Below are 18,724 nucleotides of genomic sequence, written 5' to 3'. Positions count from 1 at the left end.
AAAGAGTTAATCCAATTCTGAGCAATTTTAAATCGACTTGGTTACTTGTTTGTTCTAATAAAGTTCTGACTGAGCAGTTCAGGACAATTTTGGAAACAAATATAATGAGATATTGTCTGAATTTTCTTAAACTGGCTAGTTCCAAAAGAGTCAGTATTCCAATATTTCTATCGTTTAAACATACAGTCTTGGTAGAAAAAATGAAGTGTTGCCAACCCTTGATACTTCATGGTGGGTATAAAATTTGTTTTCCTTCTCATCTTTGCCACTGGAGACTATGGATTTGATGGCATTAGCTTTAGGGGTGGGTGTACATATATGGAAGGATGGAGTTGATTTTTTTTTTATAATGTAACCTTAAGACTGAGAAAATAAAACAACCCAAAATCTACTAATGAAAATGTCAACTGATTTCTAAGCCAGTCTCATGATTTTTCTGTGGCATTGACTTTGTTTTGTCTGGCTGGCTGGCTGGCTTTGGCAATGCTACATAGTATAAGGATTTTTTTTTTATTTTATTTTTTTTGCTAACAACATAAGTGTTCCCTTTACCCGGGAATGGGGAACTTTAAAGTCTGAGGATCAGATCCAGACTGTTGCTTAATTTCATCTGGCCTATGGTGTGTTCACACGTGCACACATAGCCTGTTGGGCTTGGAGCCGTACACATCAACTTGCATGTGGGAGGACAGGGAAAGCCCCAAGCTTCTGAGACCCTGGGTGGGTAGGTGACCTGTTATTTGATTCCCTATCCCGCTGTGGATCAGTGGCCAATGATAGAAAAAAGGTTCCCCATCCCTGCCTTATCTATTGCTTTGAGTTTGTTTTAAATCCATCTGTGTAAGCAAACTTGCAACCTCAGAAATGCAGTGTGAGCATTGTCCATTCTCTTATGCAACAGCCTACTGGAAAAAGTGGAAAAAATTACTCTAATTTGAGAAATATCTGCTTTACTTGAAACTTTCATTTAACTTGCTGCCTCCTTTGGAGGAGAAACAGTAGGCAGGCTTGGAATAATTAGATTTTATTAGTAAATGTCAGTGAATGTTGATTTCACTGTGTGCACAAATAAGCCCATTGATAATCAAAATTTCCAAACACATGCTAAGAAAAATCCTGCTTGATTTATTGATTCACTGTGTCTATTTCAGTGTGACATTGATAGTTTTTGTCTAAATGGTGATAAATCTTCTTAACTTTTTGAATCTCAGCATCTACTGTCATTACAAAACTTGTCAGTCCTCCCCCATAATTTCCTGCAGCAGGGAGATTTTGATGAAAACTGAAAAATGCACAAAAGTGTGGGTTTTAAGCAGCTCTGAATTTTGAAGTCTCTTAAAGTGCTTAAAAATAAACATCAGTATTATCCATAATTATTTTTCTATAGGGAAGGTGTGTAGTTGTTGGATATAGCTTCTTTTAAAAAAAACATTTTGTAGCAAATTTTGCTGGATAGAAGGTAGTCATCCTACAGACTGGATCAATTATGATAAGGTAGAAAGTAGTTCTATGAATAAAAGAAGTCAGTGAGTTGAAAGGAGTGCATTAAGTTAACATAAATAAGAAATCGTGATGTTTGTTCTGTACCATGATTAAAGTCTTTGGGAATATTAGTGTGTTGAGTAGATGAAATCTGTATTTGTTTCATTTGAAGAGTATATCTCTGCAGAGCATTGGGCTGTATACATGCTGAGCTGCTAATAGCTAGTTACATCCATATTGTCACTCCATGATTTCATTGCCCAGAGTAGAACATCTTGGGCCTGAAGTCCCCACACACATGCATTTCTGATCTTTTGTGTATACATTGGGGCGGGGGGGGGGGGGGGATGTAGTGAGGACGAGACTATTAGTAATTGTTCAGCTTGGTGTGATGTAAATAGTATGCTCAAAGAGAAGATTTTAAAAGTTTGTTAAAAAAAAAAAATGGTACTCAGTAAAATCTGGAAAATATTAGCTGGTATGCACATCTCCATTGATGTTTTCTAATGAAAACTTGGTGTATTTCAAAGAGTGGTGCTGAAAATCATTGCTGCATAAGGGCATTGACTTAGTTCTGGAATGAAATTCAAAATAGTGTGCCATTTTTAAACTCAAATGGAATTTCCATATGAAATAATGGGCAGCATGTGTCAGTAATAGTACAAGCTAAAATTAGCTGTTGCTGTGGAGTTGCTGCTATTGTACGTTGTGCTTGTTCCTGATGATACCCTCTCTTTAGTAAGAGATCCCTGTAAAACACCAGCATTTTCAGCTCTAGTCACACTCAACTAGCATAAGCTAGCACAGTCAAACTGAGTGTGGATTTTAAATGCTGCCAGTAATTAAAAAGATTTTACTAGAGACAAGTTCACTTTTTTCTTACTGTAATTTAAATTGTGTGTCATCCTTATGATTTTTAGTATCGGAGGGGTAGCCGTGTTAGTCTGAATCTGTAACAGCAACAAAGGGTCCTGTGGCACCTTATAGACTAACAGAAAAGTTTTCAGCATGCTGCAGAGCATCTGATGAAGTGAGTCTGTGCTCACGAAAGCTCATGCTCAAAACTTTTCTGTTAGTCTATAAGGTGCCACAGGACCCTTCGTTGATTATGATTTTTGAAATCCTTGTTTGTTTTCTTTGTTTTCAGTTAAAATGAATTTTTAAACTCAGGTCAAAATTAGTTGGTGGTGGAGTGGGGAGAAGCCTTGGTAGAAATCACGTACTAAATTCCTCTGCTGTCATTGGCCAACAGAGGAGCTGAGGGATAAGGCTCACAGAGCATATCAAACATTAAACTGTTGAGTTTTGAACACTGATGCTACTAAAAGGGTTGGCTGCTTGTAGCCACTGAGTAATCAAATGCAGCCTCTTCGTAGTGAGACATGGGCTATGTGAACAAATTCTGCTCCCTAGCCCCATATTCTGTGTATCTTTGTTTACTTCAGAATTACTCTAAAAATTGAAAGCTGAGCTTGGGATTCTTGGGTTGTGAATCAGTTTTCATATGTCTGTTCCCTAGGCGGGTGGCCAACAGAGCTGACATGGAGGTGATATAATTGATTTCCTCAGTGTTCTGTCGTCATATTTAGCTCACCCCCCCCCCCATTCATTTCCTTGCAAAGCGTTGGTTGCCGCCTATTCTGATATAGAAGCACATGAAGTGGATGTAGCATTGGTAAGAGGAACCTGAAGGAGTGATGGGTGTGGAGGGAAAATAGTCAACAGCCTAAATTAAGGAGTTTTGTGAAATATTACTCTTGTTTTTTTTAATTGTTCCTTTCTTCCAGGTGTCTCCATTTGTTTTTTGTTGGCTCTTCACTTTCCCATATTGGTCTTCTTTAAACCTTAACTTCCCTCTCAGTTGACTCTCTCCTTCTCTTGGTTTCAAAGTCTAGGGGTAGTTTCAGGCTGAAAATATTCTCCAGCAAAACCATTTGGATGTTTTTATTGTAGTAGGTACTGGTTGCGGCAGTTAAGGTTGCAAATCGATTTCTATTCTGGAAACATTTCTATTCTTTTTCAATTTCTATTATTTACAAACATTTACCTTTTGGGCTCATTTTCTATGCATTATCTTCACCCCAATGCTGAGTTTATTTTTGTACTTAATACCATCCGTAGCTTTTATGTGTCACATTTATCTGTAGATCTCAAAGCTCTTTACAGAGGGTAAATATGATTATATACAGCATTCCCTCATATAAAACCCAGTACTGCAAACTCTCAAACGTGTAACTTGACAACATGAGAAGAGCCATTAGCATCAGCAGGGCTACACAGGAGCAAACTGTACATTGCTAAAGTGTTTTCAGGATAGGGACTGTAGCCTTGTGACATTGTAGAAGCACTGTATAAATGTTAACTTAATTAGTCATTCTAGATGAAATGTGGTGGTTTTCTTGTACCTTATTCAATCCCAGTGATAGAAGTGCAAGGGAGTAGGACATGAGAACTGGTGGGTTTTTTGGTTTCCACAATGTAACTAACATGTCCATAATCTTTTCATGAGAGAAATTGTTCTGTCCCAGCTGATGTGTTTTAATGTAACATAATTCTGTCAAAGATACAATGATGCTTTGAGCATTCTCCCAGAACAATAATGGTTTGTCCCTGCCTTTTTGATAAACCTGGGGGCTTCTGTGCTATGCAGCTCTGGCTCAGTTCCCTGACATCAGCATCTTGCTTTTTAAAGCACAATAGCCTCACTCCAGCTTCCAACCATATAGGTTAATCATCCATTTAAGAAGTAATTTAGAAATGAACGTTTAAGAAAACATGATGACCATGGCAAAACTTTTTTGCAAGTGGAAATAATCTTGGATATCAATTAAATGAGGCTTCTTACTATTCAGTGCAGAAATCTGTGAGGGGGGGGTACTGTTTTGTACAAAATACATTGTCAAAAAGACTAGGAAAGAAAATTTGGACAGAACATGGACGTTAGAGCTATCAGTGGATGTTATCCAGGAAAGGTAGGAAAGGTGTCCATAGCCTATATTTGTCAGAGGTTGGAAATGGATGTCAGGAGAGGGATTGCTTTGGTGATTCCCCTGGGACGTCAGCCTCTGTCGAAGACAGAGTACGAAGCTAGACAGACCTTTGGTCTGACCCAGTGTGGCCATGTAACAAATTCAATTATAACGCTATATTCTTACTCTCATTATCATTTACTTCTGCCATAGGTCGGATCACAAGGGGAAATGAGTAATTTGATGTTAGTTTTTTGTCCTTTCAAGAAACAATTTCTTTGTCCGTTTGATGTAGACAGTCATTCCTAGTGCAATAGTGAAAGTAAATATATACAATACAAGTATAAGTAGTACTTTCAAGTATCAGTACTATGGTGAGATAAGTTAAAATATGGAAGTAAAGTTGCTGTTCTTAACAGTTGGTACCAAGAGGCCAGAGGATTCTTTGTCAGTGTGTTGACTGCCCATTGAATTTGGGAAGGGTGCAGCCTGTGGTGATTTTTGTATCTGTGTTTCATAGGCATTGGAGGAGGGTGTCCTGTACTCTGGAGTGATGGTATCTCCGGCATGTTTCAGAAGGTGTTGTGACAGAGAATGAAGCTCATGACAGGGGTCCAATATTTCTCTGGAGCTTGGTGAAGAATCCACAGCTCTTAAGGATGCTCAGTAAGAAGGATTGGGTAGGGGACTGTGTCTTTATTAGCTCCTTCCCTCTGTCTCCAACAAGTAATTAAGAGGTTGTCTTGGTGCCTTTAGAAAATGAGTGGCAGATGGAGCAGCATTCTGGTATATGCACCTTGTCTAATCAAAAAAGCAGCTAGAATGCCCATTACTTAGTGGTATAGAAACTTTATATGAGGGATAAGATTTAACCTGAATTTTCTTTCCGCCATGATAGCTCAAATATCTGTATGAGATGGAGTCCTCTAGTCTAGTAACTATTGAAAAGGGGATTATTTTATGTTAATAGATGAAAATAAAATTAATGAAGAAAGAAGACTGACTATTAGCAGCACAGTGGTTTGGTGTTTTTTTTTATTGATTGCGAGGAAAGCAAATGGAGAGTGCTGTGGTTCAGTCTTACTGCCATGAGTGGTAATAAGGAGCTGAAGGACAGTAGGACTGTGCCAGCCCTTATTTATGCTTGCATGATGTGAGGACTTGTAGAGGTATGGACCTTGCTGACCAAAAGAATCCACTTTCACATGCATAAGCAACAAGAGTGATATCCATGTAACAAATACTCCAAGATGAAAGATAATTTACTCATTTCCTGAGCCATCAAGTTTTTTTTCTCATGCCTGCAAAAAAACAGCCTTTATTTTCCCACAGGCAGAAGATTAATAGAAGAAAATAGATTGTTTGTTACCGTATCTTATACATAATATTTATGTTCAGATCTTCAGCAGTCAGAATATTAGAGAAGCACTTGTTTTCAGTTTTTGTATAATGGTATTTTTAAATTCCTTCTTAGCTGAGTGAGGTTTCTTCGGCTGCACTTTTCTGTACGCTCCTCGTGATGCTCTGAGACTGCCACTTACAGGGACAGGATACTGGGTTTTGATCTACAGTGTCCAATCAATTCTGAAGCACCACTATAGCAAACTAGCCACATTATTCTGAAAATATATTTATTGTTCAAGCCAACCAGCCACACTCAACCAGACAAATAGTCACATGTGCCTAGTGGCTAGTGTATTGGACACCATGGGTAGAGGCATCATTGGTTTGACCCAATATGTCTTCATTCCAGAGTAGGTCCTGATCCAGCCAACTGAAGTCACTAATGCAGGATCAATCTCTTACCTCCTCTCTTCCCCTGTCCCAGCTAGAAGGTGTATACTATGTGTTTCAGTTCAGATTTAAATCAGAAACGTGTTTTTGTTTTCTTTTATCAGAACAGATTTGGGTAATGGAACTTCACATATTTTCTTGATTCAGATTAAATTTGAGAACTACTCGCTGGCTGATACAGGAGCAGGGACATTAAGGCTGCTCAAGAGTTGCCCTTTAGCAGGACACCCTCCCTCACTGCACAGGGACTGCAGTCGAAGGGTGTGTTACCTCCATGAGGAGGACGCCGATGGTTGACTTCCTCACATCAAACTGGTTGGCCACCAACTGGTAGCTGTCGGGGTGACAAGCTTCTAGAGAGCAATTGCCACCTGCTTCTCCACAGGGATGCAGCTGGATGTCATGTCTCTGGAGGGCAGCAACGAGCCAGGTGTAGGGCTCCAAAAAGGTGGCCTTCTGCATGTGGAACTTTTGGTGTCACTGCTGGTCATACCACTTCTCCATGCCCAACAAGTCCCACCAGTCTGAATTGGCATGGTACCTTCAGAGCCACATGTGCACCTGGTGGGTGCAGGTATGCACCAGCCCTGAGGGTGGTCTCGTGGCTACCCTCACTGAGGAACAGGAGGGCAGCTGCCAGAAAGCTCAGTTGCAGCATGTCCGTGTGGGCCCATCTCAAGCTCTGGCAGCATGACCCTCAAGGACTGCCTGTGTAGTCCCAAAGACAGGGCAAGCGCAGTGGGCACAGCAAGAGCCCTGCTGTCCCTCACAGGGGTAGGTGAGCCCACAGCAGGGTCAGGGAATGGCTGTCTGAAGGGGTCTCTTTAAGTCCCCATCTTGTCAGGGCTCTGGCACCAGCTCCCAGAAGGAACTGGTGACCTGCAACCCTGGCTGATGTGGTTGAGGTGACAGCTTTGTCGAGAGAGTGGCCAAGCTGTCTGGCCGCTCTCTGTTGACAGAGCAGATTGCTCTTTTGATGCGCCTTGCTGTGTGGACGCGCTCTGTCAACAGACGTTTTGTCGCAAGGCATCTTCCTACACAAACTTCTACCATCAGAACCGTGCAATCTAGACATAGCCTAAGAGTTGAAAGTATAATGTAACATTTGCGTTCATTAATTATTTGTTTGATAAAGTAATGAATCTTTATGGAGTTTATCAAAGGAGAAAATGTCAGTTAGGGAAAAAGCCTTATGTTTTACTAATTTGCTGTATGTATTTGGTAATAAATGTCTCAAGGAATGTGAAGTAATTTCAGTTGGGAATGATCCTTTCATCTCTACAGATGATACATAAGGGAAAATGCCAAAATTGGTTGATTAGTAACAATTCTTTATTCAGGGTCCCAGGTAATAATGGGAAGGCTGAAGTTGGTTACTTGCACGTTGTGAATCTGGGAATGTCAATTCATATTGAATTGCATAATACATAGTACTTACTGTATATGTGCTGCATGACTGCCCTTTAGTGTGGTACCTGCACATTTCCCTACAGCACTGATGGAATAATAATGAGGAGCAATGCCCTAATTACTCTCTTTGTGAAATGAATTCCTGTTTGGGGAAAGGTTTTACTTTTAATTCAAGAGCATTGTTGTTGCAGCTGTAGTATTTGAGTGTTTTGCTGTTGTGAAGATTATGCCTCACTGAACTGCTGTCTCTCTTTATAGTGCCAATCTTTCCAAAGCTGCCTGGGGAGCTCTGGAGAAAAATGGCACCCAACTGATGATTCGTTCGTATGAGCTTGGAGTCCTTTTCCTGCCTTCAGCATTTGTAAGTTCACAATTCAGCAACAAAAGCCTAGATACTGTGACACTCTGCAAACTGGTGTCTTAGAAAAAGCCACAATTATTCTAACTGCATATAATTTGTTTGGAGCTGCAAATAAAACATCTAATCTCCTCTGATCATTTGCTTTCCTGAAATCCACTGATGATGACCATTGGACAGTTCTACTTTGCCTTTTCCCAGAGTCACTACTTTTAAGAGCAGATGTTCAAACTTCTTTGTTACTATGGTATCAGTAATTTCTGATCTAGTTATCAAACGCAATATTGGAAAATTGAAGCATTGCTACTGGAAATTCTCAGCAGATATTAGCTTACAGAACAAAAGGTTGATGAGCAGGTTAACAGCAGAGCAGATTACTGAGAATCAGGAAGCTTGGGTTTGTTTCTTAACATTTCTACCTAGCTTGTTGTAGTGCAAGCAGGCAAAAAAAGTTCAAGTACATCCACTCATGTTTTAGTTATCTGAACGCTTATGATCTGGCTTTTCAGAGATACTCAGCATGCACAACTTCCAGTTGTAGTCAGTGGAAATTGCATGTGCTTTTCAGCTCTGTCAGTCCAGACTTAGCTATAACTGGTTGGGTACCCAAATTTAGAGAACATGCATTTGAAAATTTTGGCTTTAACATGTGTCAGCTTCAGTTTCGTCACACAAAACAGGAAAAATATTCACCTAGATTTGTAAAGCTGTGTGAGACCTTCAGATACTGCTTTGTGTTCTACTTTATTTTTGTAGATGAGCACACTAAAAATAATTCCTCTGTAGAAAACAAAACAAATCCTCAAAGGCTAGAAAGTGCAACATGGATCTATTGCGAGCAAAATAAGACCAACAGCAACAGTTGATCTACGACAAGAAACAATTCAGATTGCTTCCTGCCTAATGCATCCCTATTCATGATGGTGATTTTCTGACTGCTAGAAAAAACAATCCATAAGTTAAAAATCAAGTGCGCCTTTCATCAGAACAAAATTTCTCCTCTTCATCCCTCCAAGATTACATCTACAGAGCTCATAACTTCATCATTTCATTTGGCACTATATAACTAACCTATGGAGCACTTTTAAAGAATGAAATTTCATGAACATATTTGTGTAATAATTTTTAATTCCAGCCTCTAACTGCTAGAATAGAAATGATGGTTTCCTGCTGTGGCTTTTTATCATGGGAGAAGTGCCACATCACACTCTTGACACTTAGTAAAGAATTGAAAGCAAATACTGGGTAACGTTCAACAGTAATAGCAGCATTTCTCTGACTTTTTTAATCACTAAAATCATAGAGAAGCAAAAACATGTTGCTCTCAGAGGTTCCCACAAATGATCTAAGACTCATAATAACCTCAAATGCTGTTCAGATGTATAACACAACATTTAGTGACAATGCTGGGTTGTGAAATAAGAGAACCTCTTAACTGACTAGACAGGGTGGTCATTTGGGATTCAATAAACTCTCTAAGAAATAGAAAAAATAAACTCATTTAGTAATTATTGATGATAGTCATGAAGTGATTCAGGCAGAAACTGTCACCTCACTAGGCCAAGATTTATTTGATGATTTTGTCAGCAGCTTGTCCCCAGGAGCAGACAGTGTTGTGGCAAACTGGCTTCTGTTGTCTACAGCTGCTGCCAAGCAAAGTCAAGCTGGAGACAGTGCTGAGGCATTTAAAGGACATATCTTTCTGCATTATTAACACAATTCTCTTCAGCTGCTACAGATGCCACAAAGGCCAGCATATTTAGGCAGTCAGTTCCTGTTGTGTGGTGTTTTTCCTTCTACATATGTGCATTCATCAGTCTTAAAAACATAATTCAAAAAACTCATGTGGGAAGCCAAGGTAAAAGTCCCTTCAGTCAAAGAGACTATGCTTACTTCAGAGTGTTATGACTAAACAAGTAGAAATAAACTTGTTTTCCCCAGGGCCACTCAATAATAATAATAATTAGCTTATAAGCCTTTTTGTTGCACATGGGTAATTCATGAAGTCATGTGCTTCTGTATGCCAAGATCTTTGGGAATTGACGCGTATTTGGTGATGCAGAATGGAGCTGGAGTCTGTGACCATGAAGAATCTGGGTGTACAGGTTCCTCATCAGGTGTAGCTTGTGTCTATGGGTGGAGTAAAATGGAGGAAGAGACAGGAAACAGCGGGACACATGCTAGGTTTCTGCACCCCTCAGGTTTGGCCTGGCCCATTATCTTTTCATCATGCCAACAAGGAAGAGGCTCTGGCATTGACCAGTTCTAGTTCTTTACTGTCTTCCCAGTTGCAAAGGAGGTGGCCATGCCAGCTCACAGCCAGGAAGTGGGAGGTTCTGGCCACAGTCAAATTGGCTGTGGGAACTGGGAACCAATGGGAAGATAGGAACCAGAGCTGATGGTGTGAGGCAGACTCTTCCCCTTCGTAACTGATGGAGAGGACAGTAAGCCTATGTCTACGCAGCAGAATTATTTTGAAATAGCAGCTGCTATTTCTAAATAACTGTGAGCATCTAAACAGCACAACCACTATTTCGAAATAATTTCAATATAGCGGACGCCTTTTTTTGAAATTGGCAACCTCATTGTATGAGGAATAGCACCTATTTCAAAATACTTAAATACTTCAAAATAAGTATTTTGAAATAGGTGCTGTGTAGACAGGAAATCAAGCCTATTTTGAATAAGCTGTAGTGCATCCAATGGCTCTATTTCAAAGCAGGCTGTAGTGTGTGTTTACATTCTATTTTGAAATAGCTGAGTGCTAGTTTGAAATGCATTTTGTGTGCAGCTGCACTATTTCGGAATAAGCTTTTTCAGAATACCTTTTCCGGAATAGCTTATTCAGGAATAGTGCTGCTGTGTAAACGTAGCCTAACAATGGTTTTTTAGCAGTGATCGCACAGCTTTTCCTAGTAAGTTCATTTAATCGTAGAGTGAAAAGCATTACAGAGAAAACATGTACAAACAAAAAAGCCAGATTTAAGATCATACTAAACCAACCAGAAATCATCCATCTTCCACAGGAGGAATCTGAAAGGCTGATGTCTCTTCCATCCCTTCAGCAAAAGTTGGTGCTGCTGCCTGTTGCTTGAGAAAAGGCAGCCCCAAGAGTTTCATCAGACTCTGCATAATCCAAGCAATACCTTTTCTGAAAAGGCTGCAGCCCTTATGGCTGCAAAGAAAGCCCTGCAGGTGTGAACATACCGCAAACTAGTGCTTGGTATTATCTGCTTCAAATACAGGGAAACAGCTTTAATTAGTTGTAAAGTAAGTCTGTTCCTCTTCTACCAGCAGCTTTAATTTATTGCAGAAGGATGGAAACAATTTATTCACAGGCAGGAGGGTGAGGATATATGAGTCTGTTTTTACAAATCCCAGAACACATGAGACTAGGAACCCTAAGGAATTTGCAGAGACTCAAGGGGTTTGTTTATGCTTTGAAGTCGTCTTTAAAATTGCAAACCAATCTTACCATGTAGAAATGATTTTAGTTTTGTTTTATTTTGTAAATGGAGAACTCGTGGAGGAAGGAGCAGAATACAGGGAATCATTGGAGGCTGGACATGAGGCATTTCCTTCACTGATGCTAACAGTAGCAGGAGCTCTGGTGTAGGGAAGGCTGTAGCAGCAGCCATATTTGAGAACTGAGTTTTGTGTAGTCCTACACTGGGAGGTTAGACACAATTAAAAATGCTAGCAGCTGCATGGAGCCCTGTGTGCTAAGGCTTCCCACCTTTGCTACCAATGGTGAAGTTGAAATGTGATAGCATAGCAGGAAATTCTAGAGGTTCTAGATCTGTAGTCACAGTGAGAAAAATGGAAGTCCAGGTTTTAAGATGTCCAGTCCTTAGATGTTCAGGAACTTCAATTTGAGCTCCTGAACAAAAGATTTTGAAAAATGCTCAGCACCCAACAGCTTTAAGTAAAGGCTTCAACAAGGTCAGGATGCAGCTGCCTGCCTCCTCTGCTGTTAAAGTGGTTATGAGCACGTCACATTTGTGCTCCAGTCTCTCCACTGGCTCCTGTTCCATTTCTTCAGCCAGCATGAGGCCCGGTCCGAATCCTAATGTTGTTAATAGATCAGGTCAGCATCTCTGTTTGTAAACCAACAATACAGTAACCTCCTCTGGGGTAACTGATTGTGTCTGGTTGTTAAACAAGCTTCAAGAGATTAGATGAATCCTAGGTTTGATCTCCTTTAGGAAATACCCAAAACCTTTACTATTTGGCAGTGCTTTCTCACCATTACCACCATGACCTTTACAATGTCATGTCTGTCATTAGCAACATCCTCCCCCACACCTGCTCCCAGAACAAAACACAACCCTACCCCTAGCAGAGTTTTCTGTAACCCAAAAAGGGAGAAGAGTATGAAACTCCTCCACATAGTGTGCTAATGACTTTACTGTTGACCTTCTCTTGAAGATGGAAGACAGTGATACACAGCTTGGACCTCCCTGGTCTAGCACCCTCGGGACTTGACCAGTCCTGAATGAAGGAGTTTGCTGGACTGGGGATGGTCATTCTGGCCTGTCTGCTGCTGGCCTCCAGGCTCTCCTTGGGTGTCTCCAGCCCCACAACTGAGCTCACCTCATGACCATGGGGCTCCAGTGCAGGCCCTGGCCAGGTTCCCTGCCCTGCTGTGCTCCAGCTCTTCTCTAAACCATCGGTTCCCCAGCCTATGGCACTAGCTTCAGGCCTCTAGCTTCCTGGCTGTGAGTCCAGCTTCACTTTCAGCCCATAGCCAGACTCCAGGCTGCCAGCCCCCCAGTCATGGGCCTGGCTGTTCTGCTGCTCCTGGCTAGCCTAGAGCTCCAAGCTGCTGCCCCCTGCACTGCTGGACTCCCAGCCAGCCCCTGCGGCTCTCTGGTCCTGCCATACCACAGACGTCAGATCAGGGAGTCCTAGACCAGAGAGATTCCACCTGAATTACCTTTGTGGGTGATGGCACAAACTGTAGGTAGTGGCTTGCCTACATAGGATGTGCCTTCCAAGTTTGTTTAACTAAACCACTTAAAGGAGCTCAGTGTGAAGTACCAATGTTGACATGGAGAGCTAGTGAAGAATAGTAACAGAGAGGGAGCAGTATTATTTTGCATTCTAACAAAACAAACCAGCAGTCATGTAGCACTTTAAAGACTAACAAAATAATTTATTAGGTGTTGAGCTTTTGTGGGACAGACCCATTTCTTCAGATCAAATTTTGAAGCGCTACGTGACTGCTAGTGAAGAACAGTTAATCTAGGCTATTTTCCCTTGTAGACAAGCCCATAGATCAAGGTGATAAAGGGAAGTTAAAATAGTTCAGCCTATAATCATCATCTTTGTAGGAAACATGGCAGGTGATATCACGTCTCAAGTTTTGAGTCAGTGTGTGTTTGGCCTTCTTATTTTGTTTGACAAGTGTAGCATGTATTGGATTAGTTCTTGTCAGATTGTCATTCAAGCATTTTAAGTCTGTTTACCAAGAGCTAACAGAAATATTGGGTAGATATGAAGAATAGCCACTTGGAATACATCATACTTTTGAGAAAATATTTTAGTTTGAGTGTACATTGAAAAGCCTGGTTAAACTGGATGTAATATAAAAAGATGTCCTATGAGTAAATTCAGAGAGCTCCCTCTTCCACCCTACTGGGTAGGGCCGGGTGGGTGGGTGCGTGTGTGTGTGTGTGTGTGTGTGTGTGTGTGTGTGTGTGCTGGCAGAGTGAATATATGGGTATGCAGTCTCACGCTCAAGTATGAATGTGTTTACCGAGATTTGCTATATATTTTTGTGTCAGTGTAGTTGCAGCCAGATCTCTAATCCACCATGAGCATTCTGAAAAGACCAGGCCAAAGCTCAAGTAACTATAGCAATCAAGAGGCGCATGCATCTAATACATGCTGCAATATTACAGAAGCACTCTATAAAAGTTCCTCATTTTAAATTATTTTAATGTTACCTATCTTTGTTTCCTTTTAGCTGTCCGAAATGCTAGAAATTGTTAAATGATAAAATCTATAGCAATTGGAAAAAATCTGTAGGTTGAACTTGCACAGATCTTATTTAATTCAAGTTTTGTTTATTCCTAAATGACTCATCAGCTTTCTGAACTCTATGTACTTTTTGTTCTTTAAAGTGACGTGAGAGAGAATGCATTATTTACAAATTATGTACTTATCTGTTAAGTTAAATGTACCCATACGGTCCTGATACTGAGTCCACTGCTGGAAAAAAACAGTCCCTGGTTGTGAAATAACCAGTTCATGTATCGGGGAAATGCTCAAGAAGCCTGTGATGGGGTTTGGAGTCCCCAAGCACTGCAGCCCGGCCACAGGCAGGAGTGACTGTCACTCAGCAGGAGAACAGCGGGTTTATTAGCCAACAGGGCACAGCATCATACAGAGGGGTCAGAACAGCCAGCAGAGACAGCCAGTCCAATCCAGACGGTATTCACCCAAGGATTCTGAAAGAACTCAAATATGAAATTGCGGAGTTATTAACAGTGGTTTGTAACCTATCCTTTAAATCCACTTTGGTACCAAATGACTGGAAGACGGCCAATATAACGCCAATATTTAAAAAAGGCTCTAGAGGAGACCCTGGCAATTATAGACCGATAAGTTTAACATCAGTACCAGGCAAATTAGTAGAAACACTAGTAAAGAATAAAATTGCAAGGCACGTAGAAGAGCACGAATTGTTGGGCAAAAGTCAGCATGGTTTCTGCAGAGGGAAGTCGTGTCTAACTAATCTATTAGAATTCTTTGAAGGGGTTAATAAACATGCGGACAAGGGGCACCCAGTGGACATAATATACCTAGATTTCCAGAAAGCCTTTGACACGGTCCCACACCAAAGGCTTTTATGTAAATTAGGTGGTCATGGGATAGGAGGAAAGATCCTTTCATGGATCGGGAATTGGTTAAAAGACAGAAAACAAAGGGTGGGAATAAATGGTAAATTTTCACAATGGAGGAGGGTAACTAGTGGTGTTCCCCAGGGGTCAGTCCTGGGACTGATCCTGTTCAACTTGTTCATCAATGATCTAGAAAATGAGGTAAGCAGTGAGGTGGCCAAGTTTGCAGATGACACCAAGTTGTTCAGGACAGTCAAAACCAAAACAGATTGTGAAGAACTACAAAAAGATCTCAGCAAACTGAGTGATTAGGCAGCAAAATGGCAAATGAAATTTAATGTGGGTAAGTGTAAGGTAATGCATGTTGGAAAAAGTAACCCAAATTACACATACTACATGATGGGGTCAAATTTAGCTACGACAGATCAGGAAAGGGATCTTGGAGTTGTAGTGGATAGTTCTCTGAAGACACCCATGCAGTGTGCAGCGGCAGTTAGTAAGGCAAATAGGATGTTAGGAATTATTAAAAAAGGGATTGATAATAAGACAAAAGATATCATACTTCCCCTATATAAAACTATGGTACGCCCACATCTTGAGTACTGCGTGCAGATGTGGTCTCCTCACCTCAAAAAAGATATATTGGCATTAGAAAAGGTTCAGAAAAGGGCGACTAAGATGATTAGGGGCTTGGAATGGGTCCCATATGGGGAGAGGCTAGAGAGACTGGGACTTTTCAGTTTGGAAAAGAGGCGATTGAGGGGCGATATGATAGAGGTATATAAAATCATGAATGGTGTGGAGAAAGTGAATATAGAAAAATTATTTACCTTTTCCCATAATACAAGAACTAGGGGACACCAAATGAAATTGATGGGTAGTAGGTTCAAAACTAATAAAAGGAAATTTTTCTTCACACAGCGCACAGTCAACCTGTGGAACTCCTTGCCCGAGGAGGCTGTGAAGGCCAGGACTCTATTAGGGTTTAAAAAAGAGCTTGATAAATTTTTGCAGGTTAGGTCCATAAATGGCTATTAGCCAGGGATAAAGTATGGTGCCCTAGCCTTCAGAACAAGGGCAGGAGATGGATGGCAGGAGATAAATCACTTGATCATTGTCTTCTGTTCTCCTTCTCTGGGGCACCTGGCATTGGCCACCGTCGGCAGATGGGATGCTGGGCTGGATGGACCTTTGGTCTGACCCAGTATGGCCATTCTTATGTTCTTATGTTCATGCTGGGGAGAGGAGGCCCCCAAGGGACCCTCCCGAGCTGGGGCCTTGCCCCCTCCTTTGTCTGTCTCTGTCTCTCTCTTCCCCAGCCCACACTAACTGCTTTCTAACTCCCAGTTCCAGTTCAGACCCCTCAGGCTCCACCACCTCCTTTGTCTGCAGTCCAGAGTTGTCACCTGGTCACCTCGGTACCCTTAGCAGGAGCCCCACACCCCCTGAAAGACACATACGTATATACACACGTATCCCTCACTACATCACAAAGCCAGCTGACCCCAACATCTAAATTATATATATTTTTTGTTTCTGCTGCTTTCTTGTCTGTGGATTTCCTGCACACAGCACTAGAATAAATTGTCTAGTCTATAAGGTGCCACAGGACTACTTCTTGTTCTCGAAGATACAGACTAACACGGCTACCTCCTGATGCTTGTCTAGATCTAGGTACTCAGACTTCTTCATAATGTGGACCACATATTGGTAAGATTATCTCATAGACCTCCAGACATCCTATTCACCATTGCTCAATTACTCAATGGTAATTGCAGCAATTGTTTACATGAGAAACAGTTAGTTGTTCCACTGGTAGCTTCACTCCCTGTGAACAAATCTTATTTCTGTCCTCCTCTTAATTGGGTGTCCTTAGAGACAACTATGCTGATTTTTCCCTCCTTTTTTCCAGGTCATTTTACAGGCATCCAGGTTGACACTTAGAATCTCAGTGGCAAGTTCAATAGGACAGTGGTTTTCAGCCTTTTCTCTTACAAAAATTTCAAATGGAGGTGTGGACCCCTTCAGAAAACTTAGACACAATCTGCAGATCCCCAGCCATCTACAGACCATATGTTGAAAGCCACTGTTCTGTGTTAACAGCCTTTTTCGGACCTCTTAGATGGAGCCCAAGGACCCCAGGTTGAAAACAACAGCTATAGAAAAAACTGAAGTGGATAGACTCTGTAAAATCAACTAGAAAATAGGAGGGTATGGCAAGTGACACGTTCATATGGCTCTTCACAGATCACTAGCCAATGCACCATGTTTCACCAGTGGGCCCAGGTCTGCTACTTGTACTGCAGCAGCATTTTGAGTGTAGACATACACGGGCTGTGACTTGCTCAGGTACTACAGACAAAAGGGCTGGTATTAGAGAAAATGTATAGCTTTGGGATGTTTGCACTGAATTGTTGATTAGGGATCAGGCTTTAAATCAGTGGTGAGCAACCTACAGTTTGTCAGGGTAAACCACTGGCAGGACATCAGACAGGTTGTTCACAGTGCATCTGCAGGTGCAGCTGCCTGCAGCTCCCATTGACTGTGGTTCACCATTCCTTGCCAATGGGAGGTGTTGGAAGCAGTGGCCAGCAACTCTGTGGTCTGTGCCACTTCCTGCAGCTCCCATTGGCCGGGGATAGCAAACCATGCTCAATTGGCTCTTTGGACAGCCATATCTGTGGATGCAAATTAAGCAACCTGTATGGCAGCCTGATGGCTGCTTTCCCTAACAAGCTGTGCTGGCCTCAGGTGGCCCACCACTGCTTTAGATACTGTTCTTGATTGATAGTTGTTCAATGTCAGATGTGAAATTCAAAAAATCTGGATTTGGAGTGTGTTTGTGAGGGAAGGAGTAATTTGCATATGCAAGTCATTCACATACCAGCATAAAATATAACTGTTGTGATGAGACCAGCATGAACCAGGGCTAAGCACAGGATATTAGTATCTCCTACCCTTTTTCCTTTGCTGGATTTAGAGAGAAGCTTCCATGAGCCTCCTGTGGGAGAGTGTATTGATCGCAATTGTGCTAGCTACAGTGGTGTCTCACCACAGTACTATCCCTCTCTGTACCTATGCAAAAAGTTAAGTATTTGTAATCAGATCAACTGTGTGCATCTTACCGAAAATCTTTTTAGTCTTGTGATATCTTCTCTTGGATTTCTCTTTGATCTTGTCCATGGGATTACAATGATAAAGAGGCTATACTGAATTTACCAACAAATATTGCAATGTGGTATTTGAGATTCCACCATATCATCATCTTCTGAATATGTGAAATAACTGCAATGCCTGGCAAGTGTGTAGATTTTAGTGGCAACTGCTGTACTCCCCATTAAAAAGCAAAACCAACTTTATAATTCAATCTGAGTTTCATGAGCCTCCAAACTGCTCTTCAAGGGTGAGCTATCAAAGTAGCTCCTCTAAGTATGTGATATAGAAGATTTTTATGCCATTGGCCGTGTCTACACTAGCCAAAAACTTCGAAATGGCCATGCAAATGGCCATTTCGAAGTTTACTAATGAAGCGCTGAAATACATATTCAGCACTTCATTAGCATGCGGGCGGCCCCGGCACTTCAAAATTGACGCGGCTTGCTGCCGCGCAGTTCGTCCAGATGGGGTTCCTTTTTGAAAGGACCCCGCCTACTTCGAAGTTCCCTTTTTCATATGAGCAGATGGGAATAAGGGGACTTCAAAGTAGGCGGGGTCCTTTCGAAAAGGAACCCTGTCTGGACGAGTTGCATGCAGTGAGCCGCATCAATTTCGAAGTGCCACTGCCGCCCACATGCTAATGAAGCGCTGAATATGTATTTCAGCGCTTCATTATCATTTCAAAGTTCTTGGCTAGCATAGACAGCCAT

At 41.5% G+C, this 18,724-nt stretch overlaps 1 protein-coding gene across 1 annotated transcript in view; it reads left to right on the top strand.

The window, feature by feature from the left end:
* The window catches only part of TDP1 (tyrosyl-DNA phosphodiesterase 1), a 115,060-nt gene that overhangs the window by 72,082 nt on the left and 24,254 nt on the right, over positions 1–18,724 (top strand). The window contains exon 14 of the mRNA XM_074998760.1: positions 7,914–8,016. Coding sequence (XP_074854861.1) covers positions 7,914–8,016 — 103 coding nt within the window. The remainder of the gene's footprint in view (positions 1–7,913; positions 8,017–18,724) is intronic.

Source organism: Carettochelys insculpta, chromosome 6, assembly GCF_033958435.1.
Source record: "Carettochelys insculpta isolate YL-2023 chromosome 6, ASM3395843v1, whole genome shotgun sequence".
Lineage (NCBI taxonomy): Eukaryota > Metazoa > Chordata > Testudines > Carettochelyidae > Carettochelys > Carettochelys insculpta.
The sequence above is the reverse complement of the archived record's forward strand: the minus strand, read 5'-3'. Positions and strand labels throughout refer to the sequence as shown.